The sequence below is a fragment of the Acanthopagrus latus genome, chromosome 16 (genome assembly GCF_904848185.1).
Source record: "Acanthopagrus latus isolate v.2019 chromosome 16, fAcaLat1.1, whole genome shotgun sequence".
In the NCBI taxonomy this organism is placed as follows: Eukaryota; Metazoa; Chordata; class Actinopteri; order Spariformes; family Sparidae; genus Acanthopagrus; species Acanthopagrus latus.
In genome coordinates, this window is record NC_051054.1 from 11,772,317 (window position 1) to 11,800,083 (window position 27,767).

Genomic DNA, 27,767 nt, shown 5'->3' on the forward strand with positions numbered 1-27,767 from the left:
GTATGTTTGACAGATTGTACTCTCGCTCCACATGCACTCTTTGTTTGTACGTAGCCCTACGCCTACAGGTGACCACGTTCCTTAGTTGTCATTGGCTGTGGGACAAAGTGGGCGGGATCTGAGCGCCCGTACGGGCCAATCATATGAATGGTACGATTGGATGGAGCCATGTTTCAGATCTGTTATTGGTCATCCCCACAGTCCGATATTGACAGACTTACTATTGTGAATGTAACATCGTACTCGTTTGGCTCGAGTCCTACTTTGTTGTTTTGTATGCAGTACTTCTTATTTTACTCTTAGGAGCATGTTGACACTGCAGTGACATATGCAAACGGGTAAATATGTGCGCTATTCATGTTGTTTTTTTTTTATCATTACAAGCTCGTTAATTGTATTAGAGGTACAGCAGCGTTAGCCTGTTATGTCACGTTGGTTATTATTGAAGACCACTTGCTAGCTGCAGACAGCCTCACTGTAATGTGTCAGTCAGGTAACATGCGAGGAGACACCTGCTATCCTGTCTGTAACAAACTCCAGCTACACTTCCGCCGTCCCTCAGTTTGAAGTTGTTTACCTGCACTGAACAGACTTGACTTCTCCTCTCTGACAGGTGACTGAAAACATGAGTCGCTTTCTGAACGTCCTGCGGAGCTGGTTGTTGATGGTGTCCGTCATCGCGATGGGAAACACCGTGCAGAGTTTCAGAGATCACAGCTTTTTGTCAGAGAAGCTCTACACGGGCACGCCAGAGTTTGGTGAGACATGACAGCTCGACAAAGTATCATAATAATGTCACCATGATTTTTTTAAGTGGTCAAGACTTGTTATCTCTCAAAACACATCTTACATACTTACTTTTCATCGAAGCTTGCTTGTTTTTGTTCCACCACTTGCCTGCCTGAGGTCTGCATTTTGGTAATTTTCTGCTACAATCATCACAATATTGCTATCTGATAAGTCACGTGAAATTGCAATTTTAAATTGTTGTTTGAGGTCTTTTAAAAAACTTACATTGTCCACCAGAGAGCATTGACATTTCAGGTATTATTCTCTAAAGGTATATATATATATATATATATATATATATATATATATATATATATATATATATATATATATATATATAAATAAATAAATAAAAAATAAATAAATAAAATTACCCAAATGCAGACCTCAGGCAGGCAAGTGGTGGAACAAAAACAAGCAAGCTTCGATGAAAAGTTGATAACAAAAAGCAGGCAGGTGGCGAACACTAAGAAAAACAGGCCAAAGTAGAAACAAAACAAAAGCAGTGAAACACAAAAACATTTAAAATCTAAACTAAACTAAGTACAAACAGAAGGGAGCATAGGCGGGAACGCAGATGAAGCATGAGGAACCAAAACAGAGCAAACACCGACAAACTGACAACAGAAAGGGGAAAACACATGCACTGAATCCACAGCAAGCTAATCAGGGACAGGTGAAACTGATCAGTACAGCCCAAGGGAGAGAAAACAAGACAAAGAAGGGAAATAACACAACATGACACATGAGGATGAACCTTATAAAGCAAAAAGGAAACAATGGAACTGACCGCCAACATCGTGACAAATGTTTTGGTGATAAGCCTATATCAGATTGAAATATTTTGTCTGTGCCCAGTCAGTTAACTGATTAAGGCAGATTTACCCTCCTCTGTTTCTGTTCCTTTGGATATACAGGTGGCTGTGTCCTAAGATTATTATTCCAACTCCTGCATTCCTGATTTTTTTCATTTCTTCACGTTTCCTTAGTAAATGGCCTCCAAGCTCGAACATTTGGTATTTGGACGTTGCTGTCGTCGATCATTCGCTGTGCCTGTGCCATTGATATCCAGAACAAAACGTAAGACGGCTTCTCACTTCCTGCACCTTGTTCACGTCTGCAGTCTTCATGTGTTCTCACTGTCTGTCCTACTGGCTCCCGCAGGCTGTATCACATCACCCTATGGACATTTGTGCTGGCGCTGGGCCACTTCCTGTCTGAAGCTTTCATCTACAAAACTGCCCCTCTGACCATCGGGGTCATGGCACCTCTCATTGTGGCAAGTAAGTGAGGAGGGATGGGTTATATGTTGATATTACCCCTCAAACAAAGACATTCCAGTTTGTAGAAGGTATTTATTTTTATATATATATATATATATATATATATATATATATATATATATATATATATATATATATATATATATATATATATATATATATATATATATATATATATATATAAATATAATTTTTTTTTTTTTTTTTTTTTTTAATTTATTTATTTATTTTTTTTAATTAATAGCATTGTCACATGTTGTTGTAGGTTTCTCTATCCTAGGAATGCTGATTGGATTCCAGTGTATTCCAGAGTCACAGGAGGAAGTCGGAGCACGACAGAAGAAGCGCAACTAATTTTGCCGCACCCCATCAAACGCACCTTCACAGTGACCATCAGACACTTGTGACTGGTCACAGGGTGCTGCTTTTTGCCTTGAAGAACATGAGATTCAGATTTAACTTCCTTACTATAGCCTATGTACATCTCCATCTGTTCCCGATGTTGCCCTGGTTTTTTTACTTTCAACTTGACAATTGTGATAAATGTTTCCTTGTTGAATTACAATCATCCTTTTTGCGTCTGTGCTCATAAGTAAAGGGAGTTTTTGGTTTTTGTATGTTTGCTTGGTTTTAAAGTTTTGCAGTTGTGGCTACAGCTGTGGTGTTGCCGAGTGAAATGATTCAAGCAGAGATTTCTTTGAGAATGTTGATGTTGTTCAATGTTGTTTTATTTCACCAGACCACCGCTTCCTGTCCTTTTTTAATTCATGATTTACCAAAGACCTCAGATGTACAGTATAAAACTATGCTCTTCATTACAAAGTATCACAAACAAGTATATCAGAAATGATTCTCGCTGTTGATTCTGTGCTGTGAAAAGTTTGTACACCCTTTAAATTTAAGCACAGTGATTATCCTATAAAACATTTTAAAAAATGAAATGATTTGATTACAGTGTGAGACTTCTTGTTTCCAAGGGCGTTATTGCGTTTTGTGCAGTTTTTTTAACAAACATCTAATATTCTGTGCTGCTCAGATCTCATATTTGGGTTTAAGAGAAGGGTTTTTAAAAAGAAGAACGTTTCAGTCTCTATACCACTGGTTCCCAAATGGTAAGTTCCGGTGTGCTGTGGGATTTTATTGCATCTATATGTTAATAATATATACAACAAGGGATGAATGAGTTTTTATTTGATCATATCAGTAATTTGTATGCATTCATTTCATAATACACAGGCAAATTGTATACCCTTAAAAATACCTACAGGAAACCACAGTACTTTGTAATTAATCGAACTGTTTGGTTTTAATGCAGGTGTTGCTTTTATAAAATTTTAAGTATCAAATGAATCATTTTGTTAATATCTCAAAAGTAATTTGTTATTAGTAGATACTTTGGTGTGCCTTTGGCACAAAAAGTTTGAAAACCATTGCACTAGACTGATCTAGAGTCTAACTTGAACTACAATGAGAATTAATTAATGGGAGACAAAAGGTTTAAAAACCCTGGGTGTGTGGAAACATTTTCACAGCACTGTTAAATGTAACTGGCACTGATCAAAATCACATAATCACTATAAATACAGACAATAACAGAAAACTAGTCACAAAACATCAAGTATAACATGATGACAAACTGTATCAACACGGGTTACACTGCGTGAACTACATCTCTCAGTAACAAATGAATAGTATTGTACATAAAAACTTTTTTCTTGTGTAAACGGACAACTACAGTAGATTCATTAGCCTAATACTCCCATCATGTCTAGTGCTGCTCTTGAGTGTCGGTCCAGACAATCATCACCAAGTGTCTTGTGTTTACAGCAGAACAAGGACAAAACCGGCCCTCCAAAGTGTACTCAGATGCACAGCATCAATCGTATTCATAATCAGCAGCAAAACAGGTCACAGACTGCATTTAACAAAACTCTAAACATCAGGAAATACTCACGGTTTCAGTGTTGCATCAGATACGTAGAACATTATGCTAACACTAACGAGAGAGGGACAGTAAAAGCTCAGGAAACAAAGTCAGAGTCATTAGAGGCGGTTGCATTGCACTGACAAGACATGTAAAATGCCCACAATGGATTGTAATGTAAAAAACACTTCAAGCGTGTTCCCCTTGTGCTTGATTCACTTGTGCTTGCTTTGGGATGAATTAAGGTGCACTTCGGATATTAGTGTGTCTCTCTGGTGTCCATACAGTACATCATGTTGCAGTATAATCAAGTACAAATACGCTGCATGTCTGCTGGTTCTTTGGCTGCTCAGTGAAGGTCAGTTTACATGTGATCACTCTTCACAGTAGCCTTTTTCCCTCCCTGGCCGTGTGTGCATGTTTATGCATTTTGTCAGTATTTATGTTTGTATCTGTGCCTGGTGTCTTCGACGGAAGGAGCATCTGTCCTCATAACTTCCTCTCATTCAGGATTTCATTTGGAGTGGCGCCTCCTTCCAGATCAGCTGTCACATCCTGCAAAGGATGAGAACGGACGGCGGTTACAATCACACTGAAAAGCACATGAGGACAAGTTGCGTTTTTTTTCACCTCGTCACATCATTTGAGAAGGACAATCGTACAATACACTTATTCAATACATTATCATTAACTGTTCACCAATAATGTCATATCACTTTCAAATTTTACCTTTAAAAAATGTTTTTGATGAGAGCAACAGCATGTGTACAGTATCAACAACAAAAAACACTGCAAGGTATCTTTTTTCTTAAATATTAATTTCATCTTCATTTTGAGTTTTACTGGAGGTCGTAATCCCAGTATGATCCACGGTTACAGCAGGTGAACCTGTTTCAGAGCTGAGGGTGAAGAACATATTGCAGTTCAGTAGAAATAACCTTAAGTTTTATACCAGCACTGCTGTTGTGAAGAGTGTTTCCATGATCTGGTGTCAAAATTACTCCAAAGTGTCTAGAATCAGCGGAGTAGGTTGCCTCAGTCAGCAGCTGAGGCACAGACTGCAATGGCTGCAGCGTAATTATTCACATGCTTGTTTTTCCACCGATAGGATCTGATTGTTATTGTGTCTGATTTCAGAAACAGTTCCTCCAGAGCAAGACCTTTTGTCATGAACCCCAGGCATCATTTATACACTAAAATATGTAAATATATGGTCCAGGCTTAAAAATGCAAGGATTCCTCTATTATCTTTGTAGGTTGAAACACAATATTGGTTTTTGACAATTTGTAACAGTTTTGTTGAATGTTGGCAGATTCGTTCAAAGTTTGTTTGCCGCCATATGCGTCTGTTTTGTGTGTTTGCTCGTGGTAAATTTTGACTGGCTATTAAAGCTTCATAGAGTGTGTGCCCCTACCTGAGCAGGTGTGCGCTTTTGGTTCTAGTGAGGTTGTAGGTTTATGTCAAGACTGGCCCTTTTGTGTGCGCCGCTGCATGCTGTGGCCCCGTAGTCCTGAACCGATGTCACGGAGCCTGTAGGCTGGAACGATAGCTTGGTTGTCACACCTCTGAGGGGCCCAGAGGGGCCGCCTCATCCTTTACCATGTCCTCCATACCACACCACCACCAACACCAGACTGCCCCCTACCGAAACCTACACACCCAGCTAATACTGCGTGCTACCTGTGCTCCAAAGCCATTAGTGAGGAGAATATGCAGTATAACATGCTTAATATGATGTAACCTTGATAAAAAAAAATGTATCATGAGTATTTGTCTGGCATCATCGATTTAAATATGTCACATTTATTGACCTATTACAGCTCATTTCCAACTGCTGTGCCTGTATTGTTTGTTGGTTTCTAACAATTTAGTAAAAACAGCTTCAATAATCAAACAACTAACCCTAACCCTTATTTAAGTTTTGTTAGAGTGCAGGAGTGTTACAGGAGCTTTCCATTTTAGCCGCGTTCATGTTGTTAGGAGTGGAACAGTATGAACCGAGAGAGGACAGGAAAGGACAGGAGGGGGTCCCAAGCTTGTTTTTACACAAGGCAGCGAGCGAGCAGCAGAAGACACGCAATGTCAAGTAAGATTTTGTTCATTGTTAAAAATTCAAAGGTGATTCTGAGCGGCCGGTGGCCACTGAGTTTCACCAAGTCTTCCTTTGTGATATGTTACCTAAATGGGAGCACAGAAAGATGCATTTGTTTTTGATGATGTGCGTCCTAGAATAACTAAATAAATTAACCTCGATTTGACTCATTAATAGTGGGTTTTGGTGTCATATTATCAGATTGTTAAAGTGATTTGTAAAACTTTATAAAAAGCTTTACAAAGCACGTCTTTGTCCAAGTTCAAACGTGTTTGGGACTTTGCGGCAAACGATAATAAACATGCTGTTAGAGCAAGTCAGAGAGCTGCCAGACAAAGCCGAATTGCGCTTTCTGCAAGACAGCGTTTGAGAGTAGAGGATGTTTTTAGTGAGTTTAGAGAGAAAGTTTCCACCAGCGCAGCAGTGCAGCCCCTGCATTCAGCGGTGTCTGCAGCAGTGTGAGGACAGAGCGTACAGTGCTGAGCCGGGGCGGCACCTGACACATTCCCTCTCCACTAGGATGTGAAGATCCCACCCACGCCTTCGTGTAACACACACAGAAATACTCACACTCGCCGTCTGCACCTCGGCCTTAAGGTTGGCCTTCTGTCGTCGGAGGTCAGACTTGATGAACCCTGAGATGAACACGGCAGAGCGGGAATCATTTAGCGTTGGGCAGTTATGGTTTCTGCGTTTATTCAAACTTAAAATATAGAAAACAGTGTTAAATCTCTTCTTTCTAACCCTAACCTTAGAAAATATGGTATTTTAATAAAGAAAGAGTACATTTGGTGCTTTATATAAAAAGAGCATCAGTTTATTGAATTTTTTTATCTAACAAATAGTGACTCATAATTCCGTCACTAGGTGGCAACCTTACACTCTGAAAGATAGGACTGCTGCGTGTAACTCAAGGAGTGTAAACACAATTTAAAGCACCACACTCAACTTCTCAAACTCACAACATGTTTGAAGTTCCCCTTAAAATCACGTGCCTACACGTCGACAGCTGCTGACACGAGTTCAATGTTCACTCTTGTTTTACAGGAAAGGTTAATATCTTACCTGTAATCACTGTTCCTATCAGGAGGAAGATACTCAAGAAGATGTTCCCCGCTAGAGTGCCCCATTTATCTATGATCTTCCCTTGGGAGATGGTGAAGATGATTCCAAAGATCTGGAAGGAGAGAAAATAAATGATATTTTCTATTCTGTCATGTGTGTTCAGCCTGTCTCTTCTTTGAGAGTTAACATTTACTGACCTGCGCTGAACAGTTGAGCAGCCCAGATGAGGTTCCCTCTGATTCTGGATAGGTGAGCTCTACGGCAAACTCAAAGCCCAGAGGTAGATATCCAGTCATGAAGAAGCTGCAGACAGACAGACAGACAGACAGACAGACAGACAGACAGACAGACAGACAGACAGACAGACAGACAGACAGACAGACAGACAGAGAGGCACTGACGGTCATATCTGAGGCTTCATTGAAGATGTGTGTTCTGCAGTAGTTTTCATCCCAACAGCGCCACGAATTCAAAAGTAGGCCAAGTGTAAATTGCTATATAATACATCCTGTCTGGCTTTCAGGAATGAAAAGGAATTGCTATGGAAACCAGCTATGGGCATAATCAGCTTACCATAAATAGCAATAATTGTGGGGACAAAAAGCACGTGGACTGTGGGGGTGAAACAGAGGAGCGTTAGTTTTGGCTTTGACACAGTGGGTCTAATGCGAGATGAGAGAAACGCAAAGAAACACGAACTACTTACAGCTTCACTGGAATAATGGGGAAAATGCTTTTTGGCTCACAAATTCAAAAGGCAAAACAATAACGAGCCACTCTAAACTTCCACCGAGCAAAAGAGTTCCCTTCAAATAAACCAAATGATGAGAAACTGATGAGATACAAGGTTATCGCATGTTGGCTAGTAACCTGCCGCAGCTAACAGGACCTCTGTGGCCTTACACAACGAAGGTAACCTACCCTAGACCTCCAGCTGTGATAAACACCACCCACAGGTGACCCAGGTTGAGGGTGAAGGCGTAGACCAGCATCCCAATCAGAGAGAGGAGGTAGACGACCAAGGTGGTTTGTCTGCGGAGACAGGAGATGAATACCAATCATTAAGTGGCATGAAAAGTGATTAACGAACAGCACGCACTGTTTGTGGGTTACACATGCTGCTTTGCTCAACTTAACCCTCAAGACTTAGGAACTTAGAAATCCAACATAATCTGACTTTCCATGAATGTATAAGACTCTCAATCTTGTGACCTGGCTCACGTTTGCTGCGAGCCTGCCAAAGCTGATCAGGACAAAGAAATACTTTCATCATTACTAACCAGGGGAGGTTTTCTGTACAAACTTGTCAAAGACCTAAAGTGTGGCCTGGATGCCAGAGAATTACAGTGATTTCTTCAATTATAGCATACATTCTGATAATCATTTGGGTGCTGGTGGTCATATGATGCATGCCGTCTCTATATATTGCGAACTGTTAATATGACCCTGATTGTTGAAAAGTTGAGATGCTGTGTAAACTTTAAATAAAACAGTCGCGTGTATCAGAATAAGCAGCCGCAGAATTATAACAAAACAAATGAAGTTGATGGGGGGGAAACATTCAATTGAATAGATTATACAAATTCATTTTTATTTGTGTGTCACACAGCGTCTTGGAATCGGGGTTGTGTATCGAAATTACCTTCTGACAGGCACAACAGGCGCAGGTTTAACTTGGAGCAGTGGGACCATCTCCAAACATACATCATATCATGTTCATCTATTACATTTGCATGATTCATGTTACAGCACAGCAGGAATAATGCCTCCAAATATCCTCAGTGTCTACCACTGCAAGAGATTAAATTCAAATTTATTTTTATGACAATAAGTCAGATTTTTTGTGTCGCATATTTTTCCAGATTGATGTTTCACTTGAAATAAAATCCCTCACTGCATGACACAGTATAGCTGAGTCACTGATGGCACCTTGTTAAGACTAAGGTCATCTGCACAAACAGGCTTACTCCGGTGAAGCTCTCTCTCACGTACACAACCACGCGTGAAATCCCGCTGCACAACATTTTTGTTAATATAACTTAGTCCTCCGACTCTCTCCCACATGGGACAATAGGAGTGTGAGGGTCAACAACATGACTGCTTTGGCAGCGACGCATTCTGATGGCATGTGCGGCATCTGAGGGTCGAGGAATTTTTTTTCCAGTCATAATAGTTTGCATGCCAGATCCCTGGAGGCAGAGACATCCAGGACTCCGAAAACAAGGTAAGTTTTAATTCTCAGGATGGCATTGATATGCTTAGTCAAGACACAAATAAAGCATCAATAATTAGATACTAATCAGATATTTACACTTTTAAGAATGAATCATTAGCATTTTCAATGTTTAATGTGCTGGCACAAGGCCTGAGGAGCAACCCGGGAGGAGCAGCAGAGTATAGCCTGTCAGTTCAGATAAGCAGAGAGGGACTTCAGATATAAAACTCACTTCCGCTGGATTCTCATTCGTGCCCACTTTGAACAAAAGCTTTAATTCACATGGACATCTCCCTGTGAAGGGATGCTTTAAAAGATAGTCCGTGCAGAGAGCCCATGTTTCAAAGCATCGACAACACTGCAGCAAGCAAGAGTGACTGTTTACCCTTAAGACTAAAAAAAAATGTCGAAGCACTACCTTTCAGAGGTCATGGCAGTGAGTTTGAAAAACCAATTCCAAATAATGTTAATGTCTATGAGGCAGACTAAGGTCACAGACTTATTTGCCTGAAGACTTTTTTTGTCGTTCCCTGATGCATTGCATTAGCTCAGTCTGGCATTTTTTATGACCTCCTACGGAAATGTCTTACTTGTAGGTTTTGGTCTTGTCCAGCCAAATGCCACATATGAGCGAGCCGACCATACCAGCAACAACAATTGTCAGACCAATTCTCCCAGCATTCACCTCTTCACCCTGGGAGGAAAAACATTGACATTTATGGTTAAACCGTCACCAAAAAACACCTGAGACATTGTTATCGTGTCCTCAAAGCTCTGAGCCCTAACAATCCCCGGTTATCTGACACTTAGCAGCAGGAAGGGATGGTGAAGGGATGTAGAAAGAAACAAATAAGGTGGAAAAAAAAGCTTATGTGGTTGGAAATAAAGCACATAAGACAGTAGCAGGCGGCAGAGCAGACACGCTGGGACTTACGGGATAGTGTTCAATGATCATCCGATTCAACAGTGTGGAGACAGCATAGAAGCAGCCAACATTCAGCCCTGCGGACGACAAACAGAATCTATTTTGACAAGACCTGTAGGGTGATTAAAAGGTCCAGATGGGACCTCACACAGCCCCCTTGAAACACGGCAGACAACCTCACACATCAAGTTTATAGCAGCCGTCAGTCCTTTTAATTATTTTTCTGCCAAAAGTAAGTTCACACTGGAGCGACATATAAAATGTCTCCAGGTTCAAGGACCTTAAAAGGATGGTTCACCCAAAAGTCAAACAGGGTACTTAATTGGCTGGGCTGTAAAATGCGCTCAGTTGGTTTGCTTGGTTAACTAGCCTCTCATCCGTGAGTGCATGTAAGCTTACTTCTGCGTGTGGTGATAACCTTGGTGTGTGTAGTTCAGGAAAAAAGAAAATAGCTCCTACGTGGAACTGCTCACAACAAGGTTTGTGGATTAATGAATCATTAACATTGTTTTCATTAAGTAGTGACCTTTGAGCAAAAAGTGACATCTCAACATCTAAATGCAACACGCCCGCAGTAGACTGGACGTCTGCTGAGGGCGTGTTGCATTGATTTAAAGGTTTTTTTGAGATGTCACTTGTGTTGCAGTCAATTGAAGTCATGTGTTATGATGACACATGCATCCATAAGCTGATAAAGACTGGGGATTTCCACAGATATAACTGTGATGGCCTGAACTGCAGGCTTTTTCATATTTGTTACTCTTGTAAGAAGATAAGGGATGTTGGAGGGTGGGAGTGGCCTCAACAATGACGTAATCAAGGCACCTTTATGACACTTCCTTCACAGCTATCTTAATGATCTCATTACATGTTGCATTCCTATGAAAACTAAAGCAAGCTAGACAGTACAAGTCTCCTGTCCCACTCTGTTTGTGGAAGGCATCAAGAAGGGACCCACCATAGCTGAGCACTAGGAGCATGAAGGGCTTGTTGCGCAGCAGCCTCATGATAGAAGCTGTGTACGAGTACTCGTCAGGGGGGATGTTCCCGGCCTGAGCCTGGGCCTGGGAGGGGGGGATCTCTGGTCTCTCTTGAAACACTGGAAAACAAAACACACAACAGTTCATTGAGTTTGTGTGTTTGTCTGGGATTGAAGAAATTTATCAGAGGGAGGAAAACAGTCCTTTCATTAGGCGTGTTGATGTGGCAGTGTGTCATCTGTTCTCTGATCAGTGTGAAGCCAAAGGTCATTCTGACAGCAGGAGCAGTGACAGTGGCAGCCAAATGTGTGTGTGCGTGCGTAAGTGTGCACATGTGTGCGTGCGTATGATCATTCTTGCACATGACAGCAAACCAGTATTGGACATTCCAATAAAAGATAATTCAGTTACTCTGTTTGTTCCAGCTGGCTAAGAATCAACTGTGTGAGACACCCGCTCTAAGTCCCCTAAACAAACAATAATGTTAATAATCATTGATGTTCTATGAAACCAATTTTTTACCTTTTAAAAAATGTATATAGATACATTAAAGAGCATTCTAACTGAATTGGTGAAGCATTAGTGTGTTTCTCTGACTGTGGATGTGAAAGGAGGATTTCACAGAGCTGATAAAACATTTCCATAACTCCCCTGACTTTCTCCTTGTATTTCACATCATGTCCAAACGCATCTCATCAAAAGGTGGACAATTAGAGCAATTACTGCAGCCGCTCTTCCAGTGAACTGCGGTTTTGAGTTTTCGGTAGAAAGCACATCTCAGGGAGACGCAGCTCTCTGGCAGTGCTGCCTGAGGAGCAGCCCAACAACCAGATCAGAAGCTCTACCTTATAAACATGAATACAACTGTGCGTCAGACGATGACATCTAATCCTGCAAAAATCCTTCTGGAGAACAACTTGTGTTCTCATCTAAAAATATCATGACAATGACAACTTAAAAATATAAAACACTGGTGGCATTACTGTGAGGGGCGAGGGGACTTAGATAACAGTTTAGTCACTGTCTCGACCACTGGAAAACACAACCTGTCAGGATCACTCTTTGCTTTATGTATTTTTACAACCATGACTGTGGGAGTTATATGACATTGAAAGGCGCTGTTACTGCGTGAGTGAGCAAAAAGGAGACCTGACAGGCCCTTTACTCACTCGACGAGCCTGTGGATGTGAATAATCATCTTACCGATGATCACGAGGATAAAGATGACGCTGGCCACTCCTGCGCTGATGTAGAACATGACTCTGATGTGGTACGCCAGCTCATTCATATCGTCCACATTCGGCACAAGGATGGGTGGGATCAGGAACCCAATGGCAATACCCATCTGTGGGTGAGAGGCACGAAATTAAATAAATGACTCTGCGCCTCCAGCTGACGACCACACAAACAAATACAGTCAGTGCACTTCATTTAAGGAAACGTCATTGTTGAAGTGGAAAAAGGTTGAAATAAAGAATCATAGAAAGAAGCCTGTAGAAAAGGGTAAGATTTTTAATGTGCCTTGATGAGAAAATTGATGCAACTTAAGTTCACATCTGGCATTTGACTGTTTGACATATGTGTGAGTGATGGCTACCCGCTATTGTGAGCACGTCAGCGACACACGCTCTTTCACTGTACATATTGGCGACATTCAAAATATGTCAGGAGTGTGGCCTCTCCAGGAGATATTCTTATTCACTTTCTTGCTGCATATTTGCTCTGTAAATAAAGAGCTAGAGCCACGAGACCTTTAGCTTAGCCTAGCATGATGACAGAACAAAATCTGCCAAACAGCACCTCTCATATCTCTTCTACAAACATATTGTATCGTGTTTCTGTGTAAAAACTTGTGCACTTTTATGGAGGATGTGTTGGACACTTTCCTCTACCAGTCTTTATGCTAAGCTAACCAGCTGCAGTCTGCAATTTTATACTTGGCGGACAGCTACAAGAGTGGTACTGATCATCTCTTTTTCAGACTCTGCAATGAAGGATATAAGCATATCTTTAAGAATTACCAAAAAAACTAAAACTATTGCTTTATGATGTAGCAGTACTGTGAGGGGTCTTGTTTGTGTACACATGTACTAGACATAAGGATACAACGTCTGACATTTTAGATTCTAAAAACCACCCTCCCCTCCCACCCTCACCACTTAGTGGATCTGGGACAAATGGGGTGTACTAAACTTCCCAAATTTGAATACCACATGAGAAGCGCCCACTTCTTCAGCTTCCTACAGCCTCAAGAGCATTCCGGGGGGGCACCAGCCGCTCTAGGGGTAAGGTGAGAGAAGGGAAAAGGGCAGAAAGTGACAAGACATGTTCCTGAAGGAGGAACAAACCTGTGAGGCGAGGAAGCACAGAAATATATCAGACCGAGTCGGGGAATGTTAAAGCCAGCATGATGGATCGATCTGTACCTGTTTCCCTAAGCAGCACTCAGAGATACTGTTGCTGTATTGATGTTAAGCATCTTACAGTAGCTACAATCATTCACTAAAGAAGAGACAGAACAGGACCAGCAGAGTTGACTCTTCTGCAGATCGAAAGCAAAGAAAATACACTGTATGGCAACATTTTGTGCATTTTGGATAAGTAGAGCAAGTGTTGATAACATGCAAAACAAGCTCATTCTGAATTGGTGCACATCAAGGATACTTTTGGCACACAAACTCTTGATCTGTTTGATCTTCAAAGTATCACAGCCCATTATGGAAATACTACCAGCTTTTTGTTCAGTGTGAACTATTTCTGAACGTCCATGGGGATATGTAGACCGCTTCAGCCTGAAACTTTAAAAGTATCATGTTTAGGGACCAGAGCCAAAGAAATAAAGTCATGCTGAGCAAGTAAACATCAACAACAATGTGTTCTTCAATCTTGAGCGGCGGGGAGCGGGACATTAGCACCAAACAAAAACAGGCATGACAATGGCCGGCATGCAGTGTTCGGCTTTAGGCAGGTGAGAGAGGGCAGACTTCAATTGAAGGAAAACAGTTCGGCTACGGAGGAGTCGGACATTTTTTTATGGTATATGTTTATGTACAGTGTTGCCAGTGCCTGTGTATCATTCACTGGCTGTTTTTATTGGCTTGTACAGAAAGAATTAGTTAGAGCTAAATAGAGTGCTGAAGTAATGAGTCCAAAGACCCGGAAATCAGTTAGCATGTTTGCACTTCTGGTTCCCTTGTCTCAAAGTCAATGTGTCTTTTGGTTTAATGCCAGAAATAACACACAGTTTAAGATATTTACTTGACTGAGGACACAAAATGCTCAAACCTGATCTTTTCCTGACCCTAACCACGTGGATGTTTTGCCTGTACCCAACCGGACCATAATTGCAGCAATGTCACAACATGAAATTGAAAACCTATAGAAATGACAAGATGAAGCATGTCAGTAGTTTGCGGAAGTTAGCATTCTAACATATTCTGGTAATTGGATCAAAATAACCTACTGACAGTGTTTTGAGGTTAAAACCAAAGAATACTTGTTTTGAAAGCAGGAGATGGAGGCTCTTCGTACATTTAGAGAGATTCATTAAGCTAGCACAAAGACACCAGTATAGATTTAACTATGTTGGAAATCTTGTGGGCATTTTAGAAAATACCCTAAAAGTAAACTCTGAGCAAATACATTCACATCATAAAAATTCCATTAACTTTTTATATACCACATGTGACATCCTGAGGTAATTTTATCAGAAGTGAAACCATCTATATAAGCAAACATCAGGAGTCTGTTCTGCAAGTTGTAACATGTATCACTTCTCTAGGATCCTTTTCGCTGTTAGAAGCTGAAGTGGAGGGCAGCCGCAAAGTTTTTTCTGTGAGAGTGTTTCACTGTGTTAAACCTGCTGACTCAAGAAGAAGGCTGGAAACAGAATTCACGGGAACAGACAGTCGCGCATTCGAGATGGCAGACACTGACTTTGAGATATGCTGCAAAGAGTGTTAAAGATGATAGAGCTCTCCTTCGGTTAATGCTTGCCTACTAAACTCACACAGTTCTTTTACCGCCAGTTTGAGAAGTCTGTAACACCACACACACGCTGCAAAAGACAAATTGAGGCTTACAGGTAAACAGAGACACACCTGGTTTCCCAGAACGCCAATGGAACAGGCAGTGGACACCTCCTGCTGCCCAAACCACAGGGATGCAAGTCTGGATGGGATTCCTAGGAAATAAACCGCAGCCACTGAACACACAAACTGGCCAAGGAAGGTCATGGCGAACATGTCAGGGGAGGCCGTGCCCGTCTTGATCCAGGCCCCGATGCAGTTGAAGGCCGAGCCCACCACCATGACCTCCCTCATGCCCCGGTTGTCAAGCAGCCAAGTGACGGGCAGGATGAGGGGGATGTAGGTGAGGCAGTAGGTCATGGAGAGCCAGTCGATGGTCATGCTTTCGACGCTGTAGAAGCGCATGAAGACGTCGCCGATGATGCTGTACTGCAGCCACATGAAGCTGTTGCTCATGGAACAGGAGCAGAAGATGAATAGCATGAGCCATCGTCGCCTGTACAGTCTGGTCTCCATCAGGGGGAAAAGCTGTGCTCTGTCCAGGACTGAAGTCTCCAGTGTGTTGCTGCTGTCTCCCAGAAGCAGGGGTTGTTGGTGATCCCCAAACCCGTTTCTCTCGTTTCCTGTTTGAGACCAGTCATCTTGGGAAAATTCATCCTGAGAACTCATGTTGCTCCAGGTGAAACGCTTCCCTTTTACTTCAGGCTTCAGCAGCACTCAACAGCTGGAGAGAAGAGCAAACATTTCTCCTTGTGTGTGCGCTCTCTTAACACTGTGGCACTTTACCTGACTCGCCCCTCCCACCCAGCAGATATTTCTTACATGCTGACTGTAAACAGGACAGCCTGCTGCTCCTAAAGTGGAGATTACAGCTTGTCACTCCTTCCTTCAAAAATTTGAATCTGGGGTGCAGCTTAGATATAATGAGTGACGCTGGGAAGCTCTGATCTCAGCCAACAGTCACATACCTGACCGACTCCGGTGATTACTACCTCTGTAGTCATGTGATGGATTTCTGTTACAAGCTTTGCTTTCAATGTGTGAACCCATTGTAGCAACACCACACACTCATAAACGTAGACGAGATAAAGTCCACTGGGGTTGATGCATAGCAAAAGCTGCAGTGTCTTCAGAATGCAATAATGCAGAAAGAATGTGGAAAGAATGCAAACTCAAAATACATTTTTGTTTAAAGCATGAAACTACGCCCCAGTTGGTTGTGGTTAGCAAACATTACAATGCAAACAAAGTGTAGCCGTGTAGGTCAAATACTGGGAGCCTTGTGCAAATAATACTAAATTTGCAGTAATCAACAGCCCTTCTCAACAATATATGAGAATACATCTTTAAAAATTCACAGAAGATTCCCTTTAGAAACACCTCTTGTATTACTAGGAAGTACACCTCTGTGCTGACACAAGGCGACAGTATCCCACCACAGGAACACTGGTTATTAAAGTGTTTTTGGTTCAAAAATTGGATTTACTAATGTCAAATCACTTTGTATTACATCACCTGTGTTTGGACCAAGTGTGCTGGCACACCCACTCCTAGCTGATTAAACATAAATGTTTACATAGAGTCCAGTCAGAAACTATTATTGTGCTTTTCATCACACGTTTTTTGTTTTTTTTTGGGTTTTTTTGTTGTTGTTGTTTGTGTGGTTTTAAATTAAATGCTGATCTCCAGCTTTAACTTGAAGGTGTTTTCACCTTCACATCAGCAGATGAGTGTAGGACTTGTGGTCCTTTTTATACACGTCACTGCAATTTCTGGAAACAACAATAAGTGACTGTACAAATGAACAAGAAAACCTATTTAGCAACATATCATTGCAGAACACTTATGTTTCTGGGTGATGCTGTTATTGATCTCTTGTGTTTTCTGCCTGGGATGTGTAGGTAGTCATTATATTAAAAATAGAGTGTCACATGCACATGAACCAGATCTGAAAACAAATAACATTGATATGGGCATAATCAGCATGGTATTTAATTTAAACACATGCTCTGTCACTACCTGCTTGAAGGTCCCATAGTGTAGAAAGTGATATTTCCATGCTGTTTTTATTAAAACGCAGGTCTAGGTGCGATTTTAATACTGCTAAGGAATCAAAGCAGTCAATATACGGGGGGACAGCACGAAAAAACTGTGGGGTCCATGGCAGGGCTACCACTGCAAGACTTTTCAGTGAACTTTTCGGTAATGTCTCACGGAACAAAGAGTGGATCCTGACGACAAAATCAGGCGTGTTTAGGTGACTGGCATCTATGAGTGAGTTTAATCTGATGCAGATACAGAAACCCGGGTCTAGAGCATTTAATGATGGTCTTCCTTGATTGAAATAAAGGGGACTGTAGGGCCTTGGCAGAGGTATACGCGCTACTGAGTGCCATTCTAGTTCTACATGAAAAGGAGGGGAAGGTTGACCTTTACCTAGTCTGACTGCTTTTAGATAGGCAAAACTGAAAGTGACACCTGGACCCCTTTGGACAGGGAATGTTAGGCATTACTGGCAACTAAAATATTAAAAGTCATCTCTGCCTCTTATATTGAGTTATAATGGACGGAACTGCGGTTAAATAAGGGCTCGAGACTGGACAGCTCTGACGGTAGAGCTGCAGTGCCCCTGCCGTCTCCAGCCTCCACCTACACCGCCTCTCTGGCTCCCGTGAGTGGAAGGAGTGAAGGGAAGACAAGGAGCAGCAAAACAGCTGTCCTCATAGTCAAACTGCGTCCCAAACACACGCTTCGTTATCACTATTCTCAGGCTTCTTACAGGGAAAAAAAAACTAAGCAAAACAAAACACGGCCTCGCAAACGGCCATGGGATGTCACTGGAGCAGGCTAAACAGTAGTCTGTTCATCGGCTTTTCCGAGATTTCTTTACGGTTATCGCGTTCGCTTCGATATCCATGAAAGCAGCGCAATAAATCGCTCCGCCGTGTCGGATAAGCAGACAGTAAAACGATTTGAGGCTCGTTTTGCTCCATTATCTTGACGACAAAGTCTGTTCAGTTGTTTTTTTTTATGGCTCGCCCGACTTTACGCTTCCTGAAAGTGACGACGCGTCAACTCGTGCGCTATAATTAACAAACTTTTTTTTAAAATCCCCGCAGCCTGCCCCTCACGAGAATCCACAACAGACGCGCCACCAAAGACCAGACATGTGAAAAGAAGCGTCGGTGTGTACCGTACCTGGAGCAGCGCAGCATCCACACACTGCCCCGCCACTTCCACCTCACACACACGCACTGGTACCAGCGGAAGACGGCGAAACTGTGCACGTCACCTCCCATCTGGCTGGGCACCGCACCCTCAGGACAGACCACTTTTCAAAAGGAGTGTCAGGGAAATCGACCCCTGTACTTGCTGTCAGATTGGTAAAAGTGACGGTAATAAATGTGTAATTAGTATCTATGGCATCATTTTAGTGAGCATTACAAGGAACAGCAAAACTATTATTAGTGGCCTATTTAACGTCACTGGAGATGGAAGAGGAGCGTCAATAAGTTTGTGTTGCTGTGATTTTTTTTTTTTTTTTTTTTTTTTTTTTTGACACCTTCTGTAAATTCGAGGTCAAGCGATTTCGTTTAAAGGGATATTCCAGCGTAAATTTAATCCATGGTTTGATGCCTCGAACTATGTGATGGGACCCTTTTTGTACAGTTGCTTAAGTCTGGTGCTGTTCTGAGCATCATTTGTGGCTGTGACTGGCTTTTTGATGGAGTCAGAAACTGGAGTGTATTGTTATCAGGTGGTCTTTTCTGAGGTTGCCAAAACTACATAAGCTTGCGGTGAGAAAACATGATCTCTCGAGTGGGGGTCTTACTCAGTGTCTCGGTGTGTTAGACCATGGATTAAATTTACGCCGGAATATCCCTTTATCCCGTGATTTTTTTCCCCCTCCACTGGAGGTAAATACCATAGCTGAGTTTTTAACCCCCCACATATCTGATTGCTATATTTGCTAATGCTTTTCATATTGGAATTTACACAAATGGTGTGTGATGTTGTTTCGCAGCCCTGTCAAAGAGAGATTTCCCATCAATACTCATCAAATGGTTTCATTTAAATAAAATTATGAGGCCTAAAGAGGTTAGTGCAGTTAGGTCAGTTAATGCTTGCCTGATAAACTCACTCATACAGTCCTTTTACCACCGGTTTGAGAAGTCTGTAACACCACACACATGCTGCAAATGATGAACTGAGGCCGACAAGTAAACAGAGACAAACCTGGGTTCCCAGAACGCCAATGGAACAGGCGGTGGACACCTCCTGCTGCCCAAACCACAGGGATGCAAGTCTGGATGGGAGGCCTAGGCAATAAACCTCAGCCACTGAACACACAAACTGGCCAAGGAAGGTCATGGCGAACATGTCAGGGGAGGCCGTGCCCGTCTTGATCCAGGCCCCGATGCAGTTGAAGGCCGAGCCCACCACCATGACCTCCCTCATGCCCCGGTTGTCAAGCAGCCAAGTGACGGGCAGGATGAGGGGGATGTAGGTGAGGCAGTAGGTCATGGAGAGCCAGTCAATGGTCATGCTTTCGACGCTGTAGAAGCGCATGAAGATGTCGCCGATGATGCTGTACTGCAGCCACATGAAGCCGTTGCTCATGGAACAGGAGCAGAAGATGAATAGCATGAGCCATCGTCGCCTGTACAGTCTGGTCTCCATCAGGGGGAAAAGCTGTGCTCTGTCCTGGACTGAAGTCTCCAGTGTGTTGCTGCTGTCTCCCAGAAGCAGGGGTTGTTTGTAATCCCCAGACCTGGTTTTGTCGTTTCCTGTTTGAGACCAGTCATCTTGAGAAAATTCGTCCTGAGAACTCATGTTGCTCCAGGTGAAACGCTTCCCTTTTACCTCAGATTTCAGCAGCACTCAACAGCTGGAGAGAAGAGCAAACATTTCTCCTTGTGTGTGTGCTCTCTTAACACTGTGGCACTTTACCTGACTCGCCCCTCCCACCCAGCAGATATTTCTTACATGCTGACTGTAAACAGGACAGCCTGCTGCTCCTAAAGTGGAGATTACTGCTTATCACTCCTTTCTTCCCAAAGTTGATCTGATCTCAGTCACATACCTGATTGACTCAAGTGTCTACCACCTCTGTAGTCACGTGATGGATCTCTGTTTAGAGTTTTGCTTTTAATGTGTGAACCCATTGTAGCAGCTTGGTTTTATTGCTATAGTAGGCACATCACACACTCACAAACACAGACGAGCTAAAATCCAAATGTTTAACTGCTTTTAGATATCCAAAACACTGAAACAGACACCTGGACCCCTTTTGATATGGGAATATGAGGCATTACTGGCTACTAACAATAACTATAAGTTATACAGGTGGAACTCATAAAATTAGAATATTGTGCAAACGTTCATTTATTTCAGTATTTCAACTTAAAAGGTGAAACTAATATACAGTGCTGCTGCTGCTGTGAGCAGGAGGCCCAGTGAGAATGTGTATGTGAACAAAGTTGAAATGCTCCACACTGTGGCACCTCCACCTGACCCAAAAGACTCTCACACACCCAAGTTGACAGACTTAGCTGATCTTGAAAGTGTCATTGCCATGCTGGAGAAAGTTCTGCTGGACAGATCTACTCCTACCCAAGCTAGTGCCACCAGACAGCCTAGATCAAAACCCTCCAGGACTGAAGGTCTGAATAACCAACCATGTGCTGTCTGTGGTGACACAACCCATTCTGCCCTCACTCACTGCGGCGACAGGAAACTTTGCTTCAAATGTTTCTCACCTGAACACTCCAGACATGGCTGCCCTGTGCAGATGACATCCACCCCATCTGCGCAGTTGGGAAACTAATGGATCTGCATCCAGGGGAAGATGGAGAGAATCCTATTGGTGTCCTTCCCATGAATGATGTTGAGTCAATCTTGGAGTCAGTCTGTTTCAGCGTGCCCACTAACAAATCTGTCATATTTCAAGGTACACACAGAATTCAGAGGTCAGACAGTTTGTTCTACACCACTGTCACTGCAGCAGGTGTCTCTTTAAAGGCGCTGATCGACAGTGGCTCTACAGGATGCACATTGAGTGAACAAGCTGTAAAGTGCTTCCTACAGCATAATCCAGATATGAGAGGTTACTCTGCAGATGTGGAAACAGAAGTGTACGATTGCAAAATGGTTGTCCCCATGGTTATGGTGCCTGGACAGACTCATGACATGATCTTGGGCAGCAATGCCATAAAGACAATGATCCAAAGACTTTCAGCTATTTGGCAACTCATGTCTGAGCCCAGTAGTGTCACTGAAGGAGACAGCCATCACCTCTTCCCACTTCTTTCCAACATGGAGAGGTGGAGAGGTAACACAGTGCCTGATAAGATTGGCACGTTGAAATTGCAATGCTGTGTGACACTACAACCGCAGAGTGAACATCTCACGTGGGGCAAATCTCCCCCTCCAACTTGGTCTAACTGATCTGACCTGTGGAGAGACAGGCTTCCCCAGATCACTGAGAGACATGAGTCAATCTTCTTATGACTTGTGCTACTTGGACGACCTCCTGGTTTTTGGGCCAACTGTGCAGATAGCACTTGAGCGCTTGGAGATGGTGTTCTCTCGCTTGAAGGACCATATTTAACCACAGGAGGTTCCACCTTCACCTGGTAAGGGTCAGAAAGGTCACATGAGGTCGAATTCCAATAAAACAGCAAGTGGTCACTGGCCTGGGGAAGGCAGTATCCAAACAAACATTAGGGGGTCACTGTTCTGGGAAGGAGTAATCAACAACTGTCCTAAAGTTTGTAACCACTGTATTCAAGTCAGAAACCTTTGGAAGACTGCATCAAGCTTGCACTGAAAAAGTGCCACTTTCTGCAGAGGTCTGTTAAATTTCTCGGGCATGTCATCTCTGAGTCAGGGGTGCAGACAGACCCTGGAAAGTTTGAAGTCATTAGCCAGGTACAGGTGTCTGACGTGATGGACAACGACGGTGTCACCCCTTCACAGAAGAAGATTCGGTCATTCTTGGGGATGGTGCTGTATTATCAGCATTTCATCAAAGACTGTTCTACGCAGGCCAGGCCCCTTTTCAAGCTCCCCTCAGAACAAAAGACTGGAGGCACAACCCGGCGAAGGAGGATGCATGAGAAAAAGTGCTCTAGTCAAGTGAAGCTTTCGGCAGACGACTGGACATCCGAGTGTCAGGATGTGTTTGACAATCTGAAAAGCGATCTATCACACAGTGTGACCCTAGCCCATCCTGACTTCGAGGAGCATTTCATTCTTGCTGTGGATGCCTCTTTTGACAGAATTGGAGCTGTTCTTTCTCAGCTTCAACATGCTTAGTGGGTCCGAGTTCTGTGAAAATTCATGCAGTTGTTTTTGTGTAGTCCTGCTGACAAACCAACATACCATCAATCAAACATACACAAGTGGAAACGTAGCCTTTATTGGCATAGGTAAATACCACAGCTGAGTTTTAAACCCCTACATATCCGATTGCTAAATTTACGAGATACATTTCATGTTGGAATTTACACAAATGGTATGTAATATTGTTTTTCACAGTTCTGTCAAAGAGAGATTTCCCATCGATACTCACCAAATAGTTTCATTTAAATATAACTATGAGGCCTAAAAATGAGAAAAATATCCTGTATTTCACAAATATCAGAAACAGTACAGATTTGTGTCACAGGACTTTATTTTTCCCTTGTTCATTTCTGATAAATATCATGGCCCTCATATTTATCTTGTGACCCTTTAAAAATGTGTTGACCTTTAGGGTGGAAACACTGACTTAACTACTTCACACAAAGCAGCTGATAATGGCACCACCATTTTCCTGTTGATGCTTCTGTGCTTTTAGTTTGAAAGCAGGACTTGTAATTGTGATTGGTTGTTTCTATGCTTTCCTGTAGAAACTTATATTTGGGTAAAATGATCTGAATATTTCATCTTCCATCAGCTGAGGAGTGTTTGCTTTCTGGCTGAATAAGAAGACAGCACCGTGCTTCAACAAATCCACTCATAATAGGCGAACAAGTAAAAAAATCAAATAAATCCATGAGCCCTGAGCCCTGATGAGCTTTATCAAGGTAAGCAGACACTGTGGATATGCAGATAAGCTTTAACATGTCAGCACACACAGAAAAACACACCAGCACACTTCCAGAAGGCATAGACAAAATGTTGAAGTATCTCCTCATGCAAATGCAAATTGTTTTAGGGTGTGTGATGTATTTAACAACCTGTGTAGTTAAGGATGACATATTTAGCATCCTGTTTACTTAGTTTCACCTCCTTAACACATGTACTCCATGATAGACATGCAGGTAGATCTGTCAGCTGCTTAAACAAAAGAAAGAGGTACTGGGTAGCCCACCACTCACATTCTGTCACTATTGGTTGGTTCAGCCTAAACTAATATATTTCTTCCTCACGTCCTGGAAATTTGCAAAGAAAACCGGTCGGATTGATGTAAGGGCGAAGCGGACAACTGCCTCACTCACTCCATGTCATTCTGATATTTGTTATTTGATTACTTGGAAATGTTTGAGAGCAATAGCGTGCACTGTCAACAAAGGCATGTCCAGCATTATTATGTAATCTTGTAGAAGAGCCACAAAATCTATCCTGTTAGTTGAGAACAGAGATGTTCCCAGCGAGTATTTCCTCTGTCATTCAATCTTTAACCCTCATCTGTAAGGGGTAACATTTTCTGAAATTATATTGTGTTACATCAGTTAGCCATAGACGTTAGTAATGTTAGGATGCTAAATGTTTGTAAAGCAACATATGACTAGGATATTACAGTGCATATTCTATCAATACGTTATTTAAATATATACAATAATATGTTTCGTGGATGAGTATTGGTTGTTAAGTTTAAATTGTCAGACTGATGCTCTGTGTTTGTAGACGTGCAAGTTGGGAATGAGACTCAACAATCAACTATATTACGAATCAGACCTTTCATCGACATCCATGGTTGAGACTGGGCTCAGTTTATTACATTTAATCAAATTCTTAATTTTGAGCAAGGTTAGGTTTTGTCCTCATGTAGGGGTCAGTGTCTGTGGATATGGATGGGGGGGGGGGGGGGGGGGGGGTCACCCGGGGCCCCACAGAAAACATATGCCCCTCTAAGAGGTTAATCCGGCCATGGGTTTATCACATTGAAGGATAGTTAAACATAGCAATGTAATAAGATAAAAATGAAAGAGATCTTTTTTATTGAGGCTTTCCTTAAAGAACAACAGATCCACTCACCTGATTCCCAAAAACTCCAATGGAGCATGCTGTGGAAACCTCATCCGCGCCGAACCACACCGATGCCAGGCGGGAGGGCATCCCGAGGATGAAGACCTGGGCGAGGGAACTGGCGAACTGTCCGAGCACGGTCACCAGGAACAGGTCGGGTTGGGCACTGGCCACCTTGATCCACGTCCCGGCGCAGTTGAGCGCGTTGGCCAGCAGCGCTGTGACCCGCAGCCCTTTCTTATCCAGGAGCCAGGTGACCGGGAAGATGAAGGGGATGTAGGTCAACATGTAGACCATGGAGAGCCAGTCCACAGCCATCGCGTCCACGTTGTAGAACTTCATCATTATGTTGCTGATGATCCCGTACTGGATCCACTGGTACGCGTTGCTCAGGGAGTAAGAGCTGAACAGGAACACGATCGCCCAGCGCTTCTTGTACAGGCGCGTCGTGGCCGCGGAGCCGCTCTCCCCGTTCGGGATGCTGCTGCATTCAATCTGGTCCCCGGCGTCTGGACCGCCCGCTCCCAAAGGTGGACCATCACCCTTGGCATCCTGTGCGCTCATGTCGTGTGAGATGTGCGTATCATCTCCCATTTTTTGCTTCAGTTTAAACGAGAAGCCTCCACTTGTAGCACCAACAACCCGCTTTAAATGTCTTTAAAACAACAAAGGACTAAGTCGCATCTGTCGGTCCATGTGACAGTATAGAAAGCGTTACTTGTCAGTGATGTTGGTTTCCTTTGTCCTCACCAGAGGACTGAGACAACTTCAAATGCCGACTTCATTCCGAACGACTGGCCCGCCCTCGACAAGTTCAGTTAATACTTGAGCTGTCTCAGAAATCTCCTTTATCACCCGCACTGTGGATATGACCCGACTTCTACTCCCCCCAGCTGCTGAGAGAGGACATGACAGTGACTGTAAAGTGGGACACACCTACCATCAAGTTAAATCACACTCAGCAGAGCACTACAGCGTCTGTGGCACTGAAGTTTGTCTTCATGGTTCGCTTGTTACAACTTCATCTCCAATTGTGACAGTGCACAGACGTTTTCCATCTAATAATATTCCTTACATTCATTATGAGGTTTCCACAACTTCTCTACTTCTACTTTAAGGCTCTCTTGCCTGAGTCATGCCATGTTAATCTGGAAAGTTAAATCCCCCCTGGTATGAACAATGACTGCCTTGTTACTACATCTAGGATTCTTATTAGCTGGTTCATACTGAGCACTTCTATTCTTATATGCTTATATATATATTTTTCATGTTCTTCGATTAAATGTGGATCAAGAGTCAAATCTGAATTGAACAAAAATATGCCCGCATCTCATTTGCTTTTCGTTTGTTAAATGCAAAAGGAGAGGCATGTGTGTAGTTTTAAGTCTTAACGCTGAGCTGCATGTGAAGGGAGGCGGAAAAAGAGATGTGCAAAGTCCGTTTTATCAGTGTTTTCACTGTTACACTGAGTGGGAAAACAGCCTCGGGTGGAATTAAACTCCCCCTGCTTTCCTTATTTGTGATGTCAGAAAACATAACAAATACCCAAGTGTTGTGTGTAAAGCAGATGCTGGAGAGGCTGTGATGTGAAACGTGAAGAAACGTTGAATCAAACGCAGGTCAGTTTCAGCTCAGACTTTTTGAATGAAGATATATTTTCTTGCCAAATAAATTACTGAAATGAGCTGACATTAAAGGTGCACTATGTAGTTTTAGGGGAAGACATTTTAATCAGAAGTAAAAGATCTTCATTTATTGGTTTTCTTTATGCCTACAAAAAACAAAAATATGCAAACTGAACTTAAATGCAACACAGTTTCATACTGTTTTACTTTGTTTATATTGGCTGGACCGTCCACCTTTCTAGCATCAAATTGCATTCTGGGGCCTTATTTTGGGTTTAGTCTATTGAAGGATAATAATAATAACTCTTTCCTTGAAGTTGTGAGAAATTATTTAGTTTTGAATTCTGTAAGCAATGTATGATAGAGAACATAATCAGGATGTGAGAGGAGGTGAGATTCCCCTCCACCTTTAACCACAGGAGGTTTCTGTTTCTGTTTCTGTTTCCTTACCTTCACCTGGTAAGGGTCAGAAAGGTCACATGAGGTCGAATTCCAATAAAACAGCAAGTGGTCACTGGCCTGGGGAAGGCAGTATCCAAACAAACATCAGCAGGGGGTCATTGTTCTGGGAAGGAGTAATCAACATCTGTCCTAAAGTTTGTAACCACTGTATTCAAGTCAGAAACCTTTGGAAGGCTGCAGAGAACACTCCGGGTCTTCTCTCCATGCTGCATGTATTAAAGAGATCTGATTCATCGGTCTGAGTCTAAAATTGCTCTGAGAATCAACAACTCTCTGCCTCACCGAGGGGAGTGTCCCTTACAAAGAACAACAGATCCACTCACCTGGTTCCCCAAAACTCCAATGGAGCATGCTGTGGAAACCTCATCCGCGCCGAACCACACCGATGCCAGGCGGGAGGGCATCCCGAGGATGAAGACCTCGGCGAGGGAACTGGCGAACTGTCCGAGCACGGTCACCAGGAACAGGTCGGGTTGGGCACTGGCCACCTTGATCCACGTCCCGGCGCAGTTGAGCGCGTTGGCCAGCAGCGCTGTGACCCGCAGCCCTTTCTTATCCAGGAGCCAGGTGACCGGGAAGATGAAGGGGATGTAGGTCAGCATGTAGACCATGGAGAGCCAGTCCACAGCCATCGCGTCCACGTTGTAGAACTTCATCATTATGTTGCTGATGATCCCGTACTGGATCCACTGGTACGCGTTGCTCAGGGAGTAAGAGCTGAACAGGAACACGATCGCCCAGCGCTTCTTGTACAGGCGCGTCGTGGCTGCGGAGCCGCTCTCCCCGTTCGGGATGCTGCTGCATTCAATCTGGTCCCCGGCGTCTGGACCGCCCGCTCCCAAAGGTGGACCATCACCCTTGGCATCCTGTGCGCTCATGTCGTGTGAGATGTGCGTATCATCTCCCATTTTCTGCTTCAGTTTAAACGAGAAGCCTCCACTTGTAGCACCAACAACCCGCTTAAAATGTCTTTAAAACAACAAAGGACTAAGTCGCATCTGTCGGTTGAACTTCGTTTCCAATTGTGCCGATTAATATTAATAAATATATTAATTCTCATAATATATCTATTATATCATGCGGTTTCCACAACTTCTCTACGTCTAGTTTTAGGCTGTCTTGCCTCAGTCAGGCCATGTTAATC

General features: G+C 42.9%; 3 protein-coding genes across 9 annotated transcripts in view; 1 reads left to right on the forward strand and 2 right to left on the reverse strand.

Annotated features, from left to right (window-relative positions):
• ttll5 (tubulin tyrosine ligase-like family, member 5) overlaps nt 1–700 on the reverse strand; it is a 47,529-nt gene extending 46,829 nt beyond the window's left edge. The window contains exon 1 of the mRNA XM_037071144.1: nt 578–700. The gene's annotated coding sequence lies outside the window, so the exon portion shown is untranslated. The remainder of the gene's footprint in view (nt 1–577) is intronic.
• Nucleotides 186–3,016, forward strand: erg28 (ergosterol biosynthesis 28 homolog). Of its 2 annotated transcripts, XM_037071160.1 has the most exons (5): nt 186–338; nt 614–758; nt 1,779–1,869; nt 1,954–2,072; nt 2,338–3,016. In XM_037071160.1, the coding sequence occupies exons 2-5, from the start codon at nt 626–628 to the stop codon at nt 2,424–2,426; spliced, it is 432 nt and encodes a 143-aa protein (XP_036927055.1). In that variant the 5' UTR covers nt 186–338; nt 614–625; the 3' UTR covers nt 2,427–3,016. The 2 variants fall into 2 exon arrangements, with proteins under 2 accessions (XP_036927055.1, XP_036927056.1); XM_037071161.1 differs by lacking the exons at nt 186–338; nt 614–758 and adding an exon at nt 1,444–1,604.
• flvcr2a (FLVCR heme transporter 2a) lies at nt 2,783–27,561 on the reverse strand. Of its 6 annotated transcripts, none has more exons than XM_037071149.1 (12): nt 21,062–21,214; nt 19,539–20,190; nt 12,478–12,619; nt 11,253–11,393; nt 10,304–10,371; nt 9,960–10,063; nt 8,076–8,186; nt 7,352–7,457; nt 7,155–7,266; nt 6,660–6,724; nt 5,412–5,534; nt 2,783–4,551 (listed from the first exon to the last, which is right to left on the reverse strand). In XM_037071149.1, the coding sequence occupies exons 2-11, from the start codon at nt 20,133–20,135 to the stop codon at nt 5,436–5,438; spliced, it is 1,545 nt and encodes a 514-aa protein (XP_036927044.1). In that variant the 5' UTR covers nt 20,136–20,190; nt 21,062–21,214; the 3' UTR covers nt 2,783–4,551; nt 5,412–5,435. The 6 variants fall into 6 exon arrangements, with proteins under 6 accessions (XP_036927044.1, XP_036927043.1, XP_036927048.1 ...); XM_037071148.1 differs by lacking the exons at nt 19,539–20,190; nt 21,062–21,214 and adding exons at nt 15,375–16,026; nt 18,501–18,794; XM_037071153.1 differs by lacking the exons at nt 19,539–20,190; nt 21,062–21,214 and adding an exon at nt 26,947–27,561.
• Between the last annotated feature and the right edge of the window lie 206 nt (nt 27,562–27,767).